The 15,928-nt window shown below is 46.1% G+C and overlaps 1 protein-coding gene across 3 annotated transcripts in view; it reads left to right on the top strand.

The window, feature by feature from the left end:
- The window catches only part of Ndf (Nucleosome-destabilizing factor), a 139,737-nt gene that overhangs the window by 85,684 nt on the left and 38,125 nt on the right, over window positions 1–15,928 (top strand). For all 3 annotated transcript variants that reach the window (XR_012827325.1, XM_075688482.1, XM_075688483.1), the window contains 3 exons: window positions 9,670–9,780; window positions 11,344–11,445; window positions 15,315–15,477. Coding sequence is in view for 2 of the 3 variants with exons in the window: in XM_075688482.1 (XP_075544597.1) it covers window positions 9,670–9,780; window positions 11,344–11,445; window positions 15,315–15,477 (376 nt within the window). In the remaining variant the exon portion in view is untranslated. The remainder of the gene's footprint in view (window positions 1–9,669; window positions 9,781–11,343; window positions 11,446–15,314; window positions 15,478–15,928) is intronic.

The following is a 15,928-nucleotide window of genomic DNA, read 5'->3' on the forward strand; positions in this document are numbered from 1 at the left end:
CTTGCATTTCGCTCCCCTCGAATGTGGCCACGGCAGCGGGTGAATTGATTGGAACCCGCGACGTCATAGCCGCTGAGCCTAGACACTGCGACTAGTCTGGATTTTAGCGATGCATGTAGTCCAGCCTGGCATTAAATGCTTTTAAAGCTCTTTCTTCGCCGGAGAAGGGTTGCTTATTAGCGCAGCAACTTTGAGAGCGAACAGCGGCAGCACCCGTAACGTTGTGGCGTAACACTGTATTTGCACTTGATTCCTTTTCGTGCTCAAATGTGTGTTCACCAATTTGGCCGAGTCTAGGATGTTTATATTCAAATTCAACGCGTATGTTTATTCATAATCAGTTAAGTGGCTTCGACCACACGTTGCTAAAATATACGCTGTCACGGGAAAGTAGTGGGAGAACTTAAAGGTAGCGTGATCGTCAGCCGTCATTCGTTTTTTCAGCCCTGTCTGGCATACGAAGGCGCAGCTCACGGTGAGACTGGCCTATTTGAAATTCCAGAAGCGTAAGCCTGCCAGGGTAGGCTTATCTCAATTTAGGTTATCGTCAACCACTGTGCGCATAAGTGAGCGTAATAAAAGCCGCGTTTTATTTGCGGCGCGTTCATTAGGCAGTGTTATTAGAAACGTCGTCACAGCGCTAACACAAACGAAACACAAGTCTACGCGAAGGGCACAGAGCGAGTGGTCCTGTAACATTTCAGTTCAATAATGCCAGCAGTGAACTCGCCCAATTTTCAGCAGTAGTGGAAAGTGTTACTCACTGGTGGGTATCCTTAATATAGATTAACTGGGCTTCCAATTGCGTCGTCATCTAAATCGAGCTCATCGGCGGTTTCGCTTTATCCCTTGCTACTTTATTATAAGTCACCTTGCTTAAAACTCTGGCACCCACGCGCGTATCATTTGCAGTAGGCACTGTACTTGCAGTGTTGGTAACATTTCCGACTTAGTCGCCAGGTCGTGGCCCAATACACTCCATCATCATAATCAATTTTCGCTAAAAATGACGGCCTGCTCGGAAACTTGTGTTTTAGAAGGATTAAGTGTTCCTAGACGTCTGCCTTATTATATTTTAATTGGGGCGTGCAAATATTCGAAACTTTAGAATAACGAATCGAATTGTGTCCTATTCGATTCGATCTTCGAATTGAATAATCACTATTCGTAAATGTGAATATTTTTCGAATACTTTTCGAATATTTCAAAACGCCAACTGCGCCCATTAAACATCAAACTACGACTGAAGTAAGGTAAATTTTCATCCCCGCTGCCATAATATTATAGGCATACATGACAACTTGCGCAATAGAGTGGAGCTAGATTGCTTAGGTAGCCGTACTTTACAGGCTATACAGCGATCATTCGCACTGTTTGAATCAGAGTCCTGTGCATGCGAAGAAACCTCCTAATGCTCCATTTGTACTTTTAATAAGCAACGCTTCATAACGTACTGTGTAGTGACAGAAACTTGCTTACTTAAAGAATACTAGGATGTGAACATCGTTTTATATTGTGAAAATGCCAGTTTATTATTAAAAAGTATTCGATTCTATTCGCTTCTGGCACTATTCGATTCGGTCACAAAAGCCCCTATTCGCACACCTCTACCTTTTAACTAATAATAACCTCGTGTTGTGGCGAGGTTAAACTGTAAACAACCCCCAATTTTTCATGACAATGTCAGGCCTCAATATTGTGATTTGCCTAGAAAAGCAGCTTTTATTCACCCTTGTGACTCTCTATATAATCTCTTTAATACATATTTAGAATTAGTTGCTAATGGAGGAGCATATGTCACCCTTCTGATAAAATCGGAGTGAGCTATTGAACTTGCGAAGAATTTTACCAGTGCATTTTATATTTACGCCACTGAAAAAGAAAAGGTCACTTAAAATTTGCTTAAACCTCAAAGAGGCAAGGTTTCTAAGTTAAATTTTTTTTTTTGCGATTTTCTGGCTCAGTTAGGGACACTGCTCTATATTGAGACGAATTTTCACGAATTTAACAGGCTTCCCTTGCGCGTATCCCGATAGCGCACTTCGAAGAAGCAGCTGCGTGAGCTGCGTACTTCGCTGGCGACAGTGTTCCCGAATGTTCTTGTCATCACAGCGGCATCCGTTGTTGGCTGGCCACCGTGTCCGTCGAGGCGCGTGACAGCGGAGATGCATTACGCCTCGTGTCCGCGCTTACTGCGCAGTGTTTGCTAACAGAGGCGCAGTGGTGAGCACGCACTGAGGCACTTGACAGGTGTTGCCTGCTCGCGACAGCAGGCACGCGTAAACACTGGTGACGTGGCTCCAGCAGAGGACACGCTTGGCGTCGTTGTAGGAAAAATGCTGTACATGGGCGGCGCGGCTTTCGGTCTCTCGGGGTCGCCGAGCGCGGATAAATTTACTCTAACGAAGATGTGGCGCCTATCGCAGTGGGTGGCGGAGAGAGAATCAACTTTATTATACGAAAGACTCCGTCGGGTTAATCTCGGGTGGAGCCCTTTTGCAAAGCCCCGCTGGCCGTAGCGGTCCAGGGTCGCCAGTTGGCTTCCCAGTGCCACCTCGGAAAGCCGTACCTCCCAAGACCACGTCGTGAGCGTTTGTGATGGAACCATCGCGGATAAACATTCTTCCCTGCTTTTGTGTCCCCTGATGGCAAGCTGCACCGAAGGCTGCGTGAGTGATAGGCGCAAACGGACATAAACAAACAGGACAAACGAGCGCTGTGTTTTAGTGAAGCTTATTTATTTCTGTCCGTGTATACATACTGCAGCGGTCAGTGCTGCGCGACGTCTCTGGCGTGAGCAGAGTGTTTGTATTGCACTCGCGTGAGCCGTGTAGGCATCCATTAAAGAATTAGTGCAGCGAAGAGCGGGGCGACGCCACGAACTACCGAACACACCCAGGGCCAGCGCTTTCCGGGAACGACGAGGTAGTGGTTACGTATTGACGTGTTTTCCTCGGGCGTAAGTCAGACACAGTGGACTGGTGGGGGACTGGTTCCGTGGGGCTGTTGCTTCTGTTGAATTCGAAATTGACTTCGGTAAGGTTCTTTATCTAACCTTGCGCGTTCACAGTGTCGAAGTAAGCTTCAAACTGGTTTAGTAAGCGCTTGCATTTTTATCATCGCAAACGCCAGACACGTTCCGTTGTACCGTAAGTGACCCCGTTCTATTCAGCCGACTGCGCTCTGGAAGAAAGGACGTGAAGCCCGACGGCAGGCTTCGGATAACAAAAAATGCGGGCTGCTCTCCATCGCCGCCTGCCCGGCGAGCCGCAGCGGCCCGTTTCGCAAACTCCAAATGAAATGCGTGACCTTCGGAGAAACCGGTGGCCACGAGCGTAGCTGCCGCGGCGGGAGAGTCTGTTGTGCAAGCCGCAGCTGCTGCTGGCGTCAGGATCCCACTCGTATCGGGAAAGCCACATGCAGGAAGGGTCATTGTTCTTTACAAGCAGCGGTCACGGACACTGTCCATATCTCGGCCGGTCGAAGTGATTGTGTTTGGGAAAATAAAAGGTTTCAAACTCTCTTGTTTGCCGGTGAAATTGCTGTTTTTGTTTGCGATCGACAAAAACCGTGTCGCAGTGCATCAGGGTGCAGTAGCCAGCCATTCTAACGAGGCGTTCTGTTATGCACCGCGCACTCGCCACTGTCGACCTCTTAACGGCCGTGGTGTTACGTTAGCAGGTCGCAGGCTTCACACCTGGCAGCGGCGGTTGCGTTCCGACGGGGTTGCAACGAGACAGCGCCTTGCGCTTGCTCTTTGGCGCATCCAAGGCGGTCAGTTGTCCTTCAAAGGTACACTAGAGAAAAAGAGAGATTTCATCTGTATATGTGAATTACCATTCAGTACCAAGAAAGCCCACGTTAATTTGAGGAGAGGCTTAGTTAGCCAGAAAAGGTGCAAAAACTACACTGGTGGCGACGTCGCCTTGAAGTTCCCGCACCAACCAGCTGTGACGTCATGAATTTTTACGGCGTCTGCTCGGCGCCTAGTTGGGTATTTATCGGTACAGATGGACTGCAGTGTATTCGAAGAGAGACAAAAACTCAACTTGGCAAGTTTCAAGATCATTTACGGCGCCAACACGACCAGAACAATACCTTGAAATCTGGGACGCCACAGCGACGTGCCGGATTTTATTTTTATACACGTGAGAAAGGGAGATTTCCAGCCGGAAACGTCAACAGTAAACCACTATTTTTCAACAAGTGCATCAACTTTTCAATTGTAGCCTTGCGGCAACTATATATATATATATATACGTAGTCAACCTTAAGGGTACACCATTGCTCGCCGAAATTCTTGAAGCCACACTTCTCGCACTTGCATGTTTTGTGTGAAGGTCAGCCTATCTCCGCGAGCTTTTGTGTTTGTGTTGCTGATACGGTTTTACACTGAGTACGCCCGGGCCGATTCGTTATCTGTCATTGCAGGGACGGCTCGCGAGGAATAAGTGCTTGAGGTCGCGATTGTGACCTTTTCCACCTCCAGATAAGATTGGTCGACTATTGTATGTGCTCCATATCTTGCCGCGAAACTACCTCAAAGCGCTTCCCTTATAAGCAGAAAGTGATTACGACGTGCAGTGGCCCTAAAGGCTGAGCAGCACAACTGGGCAGACTTTGCTGAAGGCAAGGGCGCGTTTATTTCTCTCTCTCTCTCTCTCTCCTCGACGAGGTTGCTAGTTCGGTACCCGGCAATGGCGATCGCATTTCAATAGAAGTTCACTGCGAAAACTCGGGTGTCTATTTCGGTACACATTGAAATAACCCTATGTGGTCGCAACCAGACTCAACGGCCGCAGCTAGAGCACGATGGTATTCTATAAAGACGGCTAAAAGCGAGCGAATTGGACTAAGGCATTAAAGGCATATATATATATACACACACACACACAGCGCTGTGTGCGTGTGTGTGCTGGCGTGTGCGCGCGCGGACGGGCGGGCGCCTTTTATGTTTGTCCAGCTTGCGCTAGCTGCTTTAGTCGTCTTTATGAAATTATTCCGGAGCCCTCCCCCACATCACTACGGCGCCTCTCATAGCTTATTTTGCTTTGGCACGTTAAACCCGATAATTTTATTTTTTTAACGATATACTGTAAGTATTTCTTGCAATTGCTTTTTTTCACGAGCCTTTGCTGTGAGATTTTGTTCCTGCAATCCAGTAAAGCTTTAGCTTCGTGATAGTACTTCCTTTGGTTTTTTTTTTTTTAATCATTTTTAACGTAGTGGTAGACGTTTGCCCTTTTTTTTTTCGTTTATTAGTACTCGGTCATTTAACTTTATTTTTTTTTTTTTTTCGAGTGTCTCGTACGAATATGTCCCCAATGGATCGCAGTCGTGAGTTTCCTGACCTTCTACAAGGATATGGTGCGTTGCCTGCTGGCGGAACGAGCCGTAAATTTATTCCACGAAGACGGGCTGTGATAAGCACTAGTCGCGGGTTATCGGTGTAGCGGCTAATGGTCTCCAGAGTCGCATATCGTTTGGTTCGGAGAAACGAGAGGCCTCTTAGCGCTCGCCCAGCGTCATATGCACGAGCTGGCGACTGCGGTATCTGGGGCAAGACCAACTCCTTCCGGACTGGCGAGTCCTGTGGCGCCACCTGTCAACATTGAGATGCACTGCGCTTTCGCGGCAACGATCGCCCTTTTGAGACTTTTATTGCAAGCGTTGTTCCCGAGCATGTTCTTTGATGTCCTGTCCATGGGGCGGAGCTCGTAGTAGGACGCGCATGATTGCATTGGATGCCTAACTTTCTGTTTCGCTGCGCAGCTTGTGTCCGTTTACGGCTCGCTCTAACTGGGACCTGCGACATGCTTGAAATAACGGTGTTCCGAAGAAAAGAAATCACGTCAGTGGAGGCTGCGAATGTCGTGCCGAAGACGTTAATTCGATTTTCAAGTGTTTGACCCTGCCAGGGCATGCAGGGATTGGCCATTTAATCGAGTTAACGGCTGCGTAGGTGTGCGGGGTTTTTTTTTTTTTTTTCATCTTCGTCGTGGTTCCTTTCTGCTCGGCAGTGACGTTTCATTTCACGAGAGCTGTCTTGCCTGACAGCAGCAACGCGGAAGCCTTGGCAGGTGACGCGACCTCAACAACGTGCGCATGGCTTGCGCTAGCTGCCCCTGCCGTCTGTTTGGAACGCGGCGAATGGGCCGTGTGCGTAGAATGGCCAACGTTGTTTGCCTCCAGCACTGCCTGCAACTTCTACTTTTAAAAGCACAGTATACAAGAACACAAGAAATGCTCAAACGAGCTCTCTTTGCGCGTTACAGTTCTGAAATAGTCGGTAGGTGACGCCTGGTTCGCTATCCAGAAAACACCATCGAAGTGAAAAAAACTTAGACGTGGGTGAAGCGGTGCAGCCTTCGATTTGTCGAAGCGTCCCGGTGTGTAGGCATTGCATCGCATCCGAAAATTTAAATAAAGGGTTCATCCCGCCTAGCAACATTGTTGTGCTTTTCGTAAAGGAAACCTGACTCGCAGCTTCATCAGCGCTGCTTTAAGGAAAATTTAGAAAGGTCACTCTGTCTCCTATTGAGTGGTGCGAAAACACGATTTGAGGCCACAGCAGCAGCAGCCTGGCTGCCGGAACTGACCATTCTGGCCGGTCATTTCAAGGTTTTCCTTTCGTATCACTGTGACACGAATGTTTCACAGCTCGGCCATGTAATAGTAACAGCCTTGTCGAATACAAAATCATCCACTCGGTAAAGACGTGCGACCCGTGCAGGCAAAGATCATACTGTGCTCTTTGAAGCAGAGCAGCAGCATATTGATTTCTACCTGGTGAGCACAACAACGCCGACCAGGAAGTGAGGTTTGTTACGAAAATACAGTCAATGCATTTCAAGGCGCATCACCCGGAGAGAGAGATAGAGAAGCGTTTATTGATCGAAAGACGTGTCCGGAACGAGGCCCGTATCACCCTGAGGTGGGAAGGCTCCTTAGCTCAGGAGCCCTCTTGGCCCTGGCGACGAGTTGTCGTTGGTCTTCCAGGTCCCCGAGGGCGAGCTTGGCCTCCCACGTTTCGAATGGATGGTCTTCGTTTGCTTGTTGTGCTTGTTTCGCATCAATTTCTGGTTGCATTTCGCTGCCTTCCTGCCCCGGGCATTTCAGGAGCAGGTCACAGAAGCGAAAGCTTTCTGCGCACGCAGGCCTGCTCTGCGTGCTGCGCTGCCGCTGGCGTTAGGCAAGTTTTTTTTCCAATGACTAACTGGGCACGTAGCGTAATCGTTTCGTTATCTGAAGTACGTTTTAGAGCTAAGGTGTGTGGAGTCCGCATTGCAGACGCAACAGCATTCGCTGACACGTTCATATTTCTATAGTCGATCCCGCTTGTGTTTTTCGTGATTCTTACGACGCAAGAAATGTGTTGAAACTATATTCTCAACCTTTAAGTGGGGCCCGAATGGAATATAATCGCGTTGGCATATGTTCCCGATCATCTACCACCCGCTTGCCTTACCCTGTTATTTATTCTTACTCTGTTATGTGAAGCAGGTTGCTGATGCCTGTCTCCGTACATACGAATTTCCAAATAAGAACGCCGGTGTGACTCCTACAACCATCCTGTTTTCTAAAGCTAGAATGGCAGCCGCGCTTCTATGCGGACACGTGGCGCCACCGCCCGTTTCTTCGCTTTAATAACGCGGCGACTACGGGCCCGATTGTCAATGCGCATGGCAAAAATATCCTGTCAGTGTGGAAGAAGCCCGCTATTGTACATTATAGACGGGCGCGTTACTTTAACAACTTAAAAAGATTCTGCACTTTCCGCTGCTTTATTTTCGCGCCAAGTTCGCATTTGTTTGGTCCGGAATGTTGAATTCAACGTTTGGCATGTTTTAGCTTGCTTTGTTGGTCGAAGAAAGGCGAGGCAAAAAAGAAGGAAAGAAAACGAGAAATCACCGTTGTATGCGCACCTTGTTATTGGAGAGGCGAGCTAGCTCGCTGCAGGTTCTCTGCCCTTCGGCAAACTGGGCAAACAGCGATATCAAGTTTTTATAAACGACGTGAACAGAAAAGTACTGTTTGGGAGGGCAGCATTGCGGAAAGCGCGAAATATTGTTTGAAGTTCTAATAAAAACCCGAGTTATTACACGAAATGAATCCCGAGGCGTCGACACGAAACTCGATGGTGCGAACAGTTCGATGATATGGTTAAGAGATCTTCGAGATTTTAGTTTACAACACTCTCCACTGGACACGCAGAAGTACTCGGAACTCTCCTGAAAAAGGTTTTCGAGGACCAGAGCCCACGTGGTCGCGTATTTTGGAGCGTGGCGCTTTCAGGCGTCGGCGCGCCCGTTTTACGCTGCGCGGTAACCACAACTAAATCCTAAAATTCGCCAGATGATGCATTTTGTGCGGTTCTTCTTCTCTTTAGGATCATCATGCTCGCTACAGGTACCGACGCTGTTAAGGGCCGGATCGAACGACTTGCTTAAGATTGAAGCGGGCGTTGTTGCCTAGGCCGGTGGCTGAGCCGCTTGCGTCGCACGCGCGCTCTGGACGTGGGCCAAGATTAATGGCGGTTGTGATGGTGGCGTCGCCCGCATCGAGCCTGTGGACGGCGTCACCCGGGCGAGGAGGTGGGGGAGAGCGCGGCGCCGACGTCGTTAGTGCCATCGTTGCCGACGCCGGTGGTGGTGCAACTCGAGATTCTCGGAGAGCCTTGCGGGAATCTCGCCGGGCGGACCGCGTTGCTCTCGTCCTTGCATCAGAAGTGGTGCGCCCAACATGTCACAGAAAAGGACCGCCGTTACGTGAAATAAGATCAAACAAAACGCTACCACTCGCCATATAACTTTGGGGGGCCCCGCTATCATATGCAGCATTATTCTGGTTCCGTCTATGCGCTAGGCTAAGCTGTTCAGTTGAACTATAGTAGAGCTGGTACGTTGGTTGCAAAGGCTGTCGTATGTGTCATTACCTTGCAAGTTTTGTTGTTGGTGGTGTAGGGAAGCTTTTAAGTTATTCATGAGGCTCTGGTTTGTGCAATGCTTCCTGGGGTTCGCACTGAGTATCGAGCCCATCCTGGGGTGTTGATACTAGGCAACTATAGCAGGTTTTTCATAACTGTATAAGACTGAGCATGTGAAGCTTGCAGATTTCTCCTAGTTTTATCTAAATATGCCAAAGTAGTAGTAATGTATGTGTACTTTTGATATGTTCTATGTTTTGGCTAAGGGAAATGTCACTAATATAATCTTACACTGAAGAATGCAAATGATAAAGTTTTCTTAAATACATTTTGATGGCTGTGACTTATGAACCAGCAAAACATACATGCCGCCAACAGAAACTGCCAGCAATCAGTTCATGATGAGTTGAACAGTCCTAAGAAAGGATGGCCTTAAAGCTTGCAGCAGTCGTATATTCAATTTCGTGCCAAATGCCGCTGACTACAGTGCCGTATTTACTCGCATAATGGTTGCACTTTTTCCATGGGAAGTTGATGAGAAGTTTCTGGGTGGGGCAACTATGCGGGGAGAATTTTTCCCGCATAATTAGAAGAAATAAAGAGTTTTTATTGCCATTGTGAGGGTATGAGTATTATGCAAGCATTCTGTATGTAAATAGGGAAGTCTATTTTGCTGTAGGCATCATGTTCACTGAAATGTTGTGCATTGGTTAAATACCTCTCGTTTCACTTTTCATGTGCAGTGCCGAGACTTCGTAAAGGCGGGTGCTTTCAAGGGTTTAACTCCTGCTGATGTCGTCGCAGCATCTGACATCACATTCTGCTGTGTCTCCAATTCTCATGCAGCCAAGGAAGTAAGCAAATTTTCTTTTGTATGTATGTATGTATGTATGCATGCATGCATGTACGTATGTACGCACGTCAGTTAATGTTAAAACTTGCACATTATATGTGCCACTTTGCAATATGAGCTTGTCAATAGCAAATTATGTTTGGTTTTAGAAATTTGGAGTGTAATGGGCACAATTTTGAACTGTTGTCTTAAATTGGGAGTTAAAGCGAGGGGTTGAAGGTGCTGTGAACCTCTTGTCAGCCTTCCGTATTATTCTATATGAGTCGCCTGCCCTTTCCCTCCAATCGATAAATACTTCTAACAACCTTGCATGATGATTACAGTTATCTCCCCTGTTCAGTGCAGCATGTATGATTGACTGTGGATATATGTGTGGTTTTTTTTTGGTTTCTTCTGTTGGTTGGAGCTGTTATATATTTTTAGTTCCAAGCAATAAACTTCAGTTGCAAGTCTGCGCTCGTCCTTGCCGTTTCTCCCCGCTTGTCCCCGTGAAAACTACACTGTTCCGTTTCAAATATGTCTCACCAACTTGCCCAAACGTCTGTTTTAACGAGCTGTCCACAGGTAAGCGCAAGTGGACTGAGCGAAGGCACAAGCGTAAATTTCTGCACGGTGCAGCTTCCTGGTGGCACAGAGCTAATATAGCAGTAACGAAGTGTATTCTACTTTGCTGCTGGTGTAAATTACTAGCAGGAGCGTCATCATGAGCATGTTCCTTTATAAATGTTTAAAATGTTTTCTACTTCGTTACGCCAATAGTAGCTCTGTATTTATCTGGTTAAGCTGATCACCACCAGGTGGCTGCACCGTGCAGGCACTCACATTTACGCTAAGCCCCTTAGTCACAGCAGTAGTAATATGGCAGGGCTTTAGTTTACGCCTCCACCCATCCGTCAAAACACCTAGCGCACCTGAGGTTGTCAAAATACCAGATGCACGTTGGCTCCAAGACAACCAGAAGTAAACAAAATGCTGTCACATCATGACGGAGAGCCAGTGAAGGTGACACATAGTCCCGATAACTCGGCAAATGTGTTGAGAAGAAAAGGCTTGGCTGGGGAGGAGAGTAACTTGTAATCATCCATAGCCTACTTAATATGAGCTGCTTCACTTACATTGTGGCGCTAATGTTTTACTGTAGCTGTACTGTACCCTACATGTCTACAAAATGCAACCTAGATATGTTATGCACTAAATTTTTGCTGCATTTTCTTGTTTTTCACATTTTTGTACCCACCCCCCTCTGTAATGTCTTTGGCTTTAAGGGTAAATAAAAAATAAATAAATGAAAATTTGTCCTAACTGTGTCAGGGACCCTTTAATACATTGACAACATGGAAATAACAAAGTGAACTGAACAGTATTGGTAAGGAAATGGGTCGCAAAAATACTGTTGTGTTTAAAATGCCTTCAAATTTATTCACGTATTGCTACAGTAAACGCAGTAAACTGAGCCAGTCTGGTCTACCATCACCTAAATTGAACAGCGGTTCAGAAGATGTTGAATTAGTGGCACACATTATAAGGAGTCTGACCATTGCAAACCTGTTCTATTGCTGCCTAGATGGTGTTCGGCAACTGTGGTGTTTTGCACGAGATAAAAGACAACAAGGGCTATGTAGAGATGACGTCCATAGACCCTGACACATCGCAGGACATATCAGAGGTGAGCACTGTCTGAATTCCAAATGTAGTAGTAAACACTACTTAAACCGGAGTGGGGGGATATCATCTGCTCGTACACATTTGTTTCATCAGTCTGTAACTTCTTAGTTATTTCCCATTTATGTAGTGTGCAACAGGCAACTGCACTGTTGCATCATTGTAATGTGCAATACCTTTTAGTTACCGAGATTTGTGGCCTTCACAGTGAAGTTTCTTTTTAAGTCTGTGTGCCAAATTCAGCTAAGTTGAGTGTGCGTGAAGATATCGGGCTACAAGTGGTGTGGCACTCACGCTCTCCCGTTGCACAGCTCGATGGGTTTTATAGGTCATCATGAAGTGCAGGTAATAGCACTCATGCAGCTTTGGCTCCACAAAACTGTCAGCATAGGCTGTGCAAAATCAGGTTGAAGGTTTATTGGCTTTATGTCGGTACAAAAATAAAGCTTACACCTTTTTTTTTTTTTTTTTTTTTTTTTCAGTAATCGCACACACGGACTTGGTAGTTGTTCCCAGTAGCTCAATTTAACATGTCGCTCTCTGTCCAGCCCATGCACATGTTCCCACACCCAATTGCTAATGTAATCTTGGGTACAAACATGTGAAGGGAGAACTTCCCACAACAGCTTGCCACCTACCGCGCCAACTTGTAAACATTTAATTAACTAAATTAACAAGCATGGTGTCACACATGCACAGGCAAACATAAACACATCTTGCTCGATGACTGCGGACACTTGCTGTCAGAATGCTCGTATCAGAAAGCATGGAGGCAGCAGTTAGCGAATTGACCTTTGTTCTGCGTTTCACTTCAACACAAACTAATTGGCAAGAACACAGTGCTAACAAAGCTATCAGCCCTCGGCACACCTAGACTCTGTGCTGATCACAGATCACTTTCAAGATAGGTCCTGCACAACTGCGCCATATGCAGTCTGTGACAGTTCGTCATATGACTGCACCATCTGCAGCCACTGCCAAAGTATAACTGTATTGGGTTTTTGTGTTCTTGATTGCGAGTGTATGCACCAGTAAATTGTATCTAATGAGAATGTATCAATCTGGTTCTAGTGTAGTGCCATCAGCATTTGTCTGCTTACTCATCATTTGGGTTCTTTACATCTGGAAATTGTAAGGCACATTTTCTTCTTTCCGTGTAGTCTGTCCAAAGGGCTGTGGGGAAAACTACGCAAGTCATGCTAGTTGGCGATGAAAAATGCAGAAGTGTAGTGAGTTAGGCTGGCTGGTACATACTTGAATAACATATTGCTCTAAAGCAGGACAAAGGTGAGCATTCAGGCAAGTCGGTACTGTGTTCGTTCATTTTCGTCTTTAATTTTTTCGCTGCTTATGAAAATTACACTGTGCCATATGAAACTGAAAAGGTTTCATTGGTGCATTGTGGTACATGTTTAAGGATTAATGTGGATATACTGTATTTACTCGCATAATGATCGCTCCCCTGAATTTTGTCGTCAAAATTTGCTCTTTCTTATTTCCCATGTAATGATCGCACCCCGAACTTGCCGCAGCAATATGTCGTGTGCCAAGTCTAGCTAATAATGATCGCGCTATCTGTCAAATGCTACACGAACGACTCTTCAAGACAAACCAAGCGGTCTGCACGCACCAACCATTCTCAAGCAGGTGCCCCATTTCATTTCTTTCACCACTTTCCGCACTTCCATGAAAAAAAAAAGAAAGAAAGAAGAAGGCTACAACCAAACTCGCCTTTATTATGTGTAGGCTTTATGATGGCTGTGGTCAACAACAACAAAAAAGGCGCCTTTCGATTCTTCTCTGCACTCGTGGGCATGCAACAAATTGCGAGCGGAAACGATGGCAGCCACGTTTACACTGATACATTAGAAGTGTACCCTATTCATACGCCGACGCTTGTAACACGGCTAAGATATTCGCCCACCCTTAGCGGAAACGTGCCATATTAGGTTAGTGAAGACAAATGCCGCAGTTTCCACAGCATGCCCGCCATGTGTTCCTATGTCACTGGCAGCTAAGCGCACCCATCTGTTTCTGTCCTCTCAAAGTGGACATGGCTGCGTCATTGCCGCAAACTTGCTGAGATTAACGATATTCATTACTGATACAGAAGAAACTGTTTCAATGCACGTAATATACTCACGAGAGAAAAAAAATCGCGTACGGCTTGCTCCGCCTGCCGCCGTCTTTGTTTTGGTGTCCCACACTACACACAGGGGCAGCCGCCTATTTGTTGACCTGTTCTCACCCCGCAGCAAATGCGATATATCTTTTTTTAATTTTTTAAATTTTTTGCTGGAAATTAAACTCGCGTATTAATCGCACCCCTGAATTTGCATCAACTTTTTTTTTTTTTTTCTTTTTACAGGAAAGTGCGATCGTTATGCCAGTAAATACGATAATGGCATTTGAATCAGCTTGGTTCTTGGGCCCCTAAGTTAAAAAGTAACGACAAAAAGTTTGCTTTGGCCATGATGTTTCAAACTAGTAATATATATACTATTGAAGTGATAATGGCAAGGGTGCAGAGCTGGTAACATTGTAGTTATCTTATTGGCAGCATTTGCATGGTGCCTTAGCAGGCAACGGGCACCTGGTGGTTGCCAAGAGTGCTGCCCAATCTCGGAGGTCCTCAGCATGCCAGGTTTCGAATCGTTTCAAGCAAACTGTAATGGCAGCATTCTCTTTCTCCCCAGTTTTGGTACCAAAGTCTGTTTTTGTGAGTTTTCCATGATTGTCATGGCTTGTCACCGGTTCACTGTTGGCACGAAGTCATTGGCGGGGTGTACTAGCTGGTTGGTCGTTCCGCGCTCAAGCGTACACAGTGAAGTGGTCAGAGTCTGGAGAAGGAGAAAAAAAGAAAGGTTATCAGTTACCCACCAGTTATCAATATAACAACCAATTAACAGTGGATATAAAAATGACCACCACACAAGAGTACACTTAACAATGGTCCACTAAAACAAAGTTTACGCATGGCTTGGCAGCAGCACCAAGTCCATAAACCACAAAGTCACCAGCAGAGCTTTCCCAAAGAACACTGACGAGGGAATCTTGTTTCGGTAGATGCGATTGCTGTGCTGGGTTTCCCGGGGGTCAAGAACTGACTACTTCCCTCGAGTAGGTTGAGCTAATTTGAGGGGAACTACCGTGAGCCTCATTGCAGATGTTCATTTGTTGTCTCTTACGGGGAATGAAAGATATTGGTGACAATCCAATCAAGTTCACCAAATTATGTCACGACTCCTTCCAAGGTCTTGGCTGTGTCCCTTTTAATCCGAGGCGAGGGAACAGGTGATCCCCCCCGCTGTTAGAGGTCGCGCATTTAGATTGCACCACACAGACACACACGCACACCCTTGAGTCCGTGATGGACCTCTATTGTCCATTGGCAAGCACAGAAGAAACAGTGGCAGCTGGCCCATATGGCGCCATACTCTCTGACAATACATGCACTGTTAGCAATTCATGGGCACAGTATTGCACAGAGACACCATATATTTCGGGGTATTCACAATGTTGTTGACCCCTGCCATCTTGGCAACCCTCTCTATGCACGCATGGGGCGGAGAATGCACAGGGGTTCTTACAAAAGACTCGGGACGTCAAGGTCATGCCAACAACAACAAAAAAAATCTCTAAACTTGCCTTAGCCATTTTCAGCCACTTGCCTGAATGGCCAGCAATACCTGTCATGCTCGGCAGTTCTCCAACTAAAAATAATGCAGTTATGTGACTGATGTATCCACTTGTATTTCAAGCATAAAATTTTACACAGAGGATACTCTGTATCTAGACTTTTAAACTCTTTGTGCGGTCGAAGATTTTATTGCAGTTGCCTTTTGAGTGATGAGAGTAAATGTTCAATTCTAGGCTATCATGCTCAGAGGTGGGCGGTACTTGGAAGCACCTGTGTCGGGCTCAAAAAAGCCTGCAGAGGATGGCACCCTAATCATCCTGGCTGCTGGTGACCGGGCACTCTTCAATGACTGTGCCAGCTGCTTCGAGGCTATTGGCAGGCATGCATTCTACTTGGGTGAGTGGATGTTTCAACAGAGTTCTGCGTAAACTGAGATCAGTTTATATTCACAACTTTTACAAGTGACCAGCAGTTTCTGAAAAATTATCTGTAGTATGAGCAACTTACATGACTAACTTTTGCTTTAGAGTGCTCTTCAAGTGGGTTGTCTTTCTTATAAAATTTAGTATTTCCAAGTGTTTTCTGTCGAAATGAAAATAAGTGCAGTGATGGTCGGACTGGAGCAGTAATGTTTAGTCCTTTTCACTTGGGGATAAAAAGATTACAAAATGCTTGAAAAATACTCGTCAACGAAAAAATGCAACTAAATAACAATCTACATGCACACAATGCTTTAACATGTGCTTGTTCATAATATTGATACATGCATATTGCGTGTTTCATGTGGCCGATGCATGTGGGCGCCCCGATATAGACTATGAACGCTCTCGAGCTGTCAGCAGAACTG

Source organism: Dermacentor variabilis, chromosome 4 (genome assembly GCF_050947875.1).
Source record: "Dermacentor variabilis isolate Ectoservices chromosome 4, ASM5094787v1, whole genome shotgun sequence".
NCBI classification, from domain to species: domain Eukaryota; kingdom Metazoa; phylum Arthropoda; class Arachnida; order Ixodida; family Ixodidae; genus Dermacentor; species Dermacentor variabilis.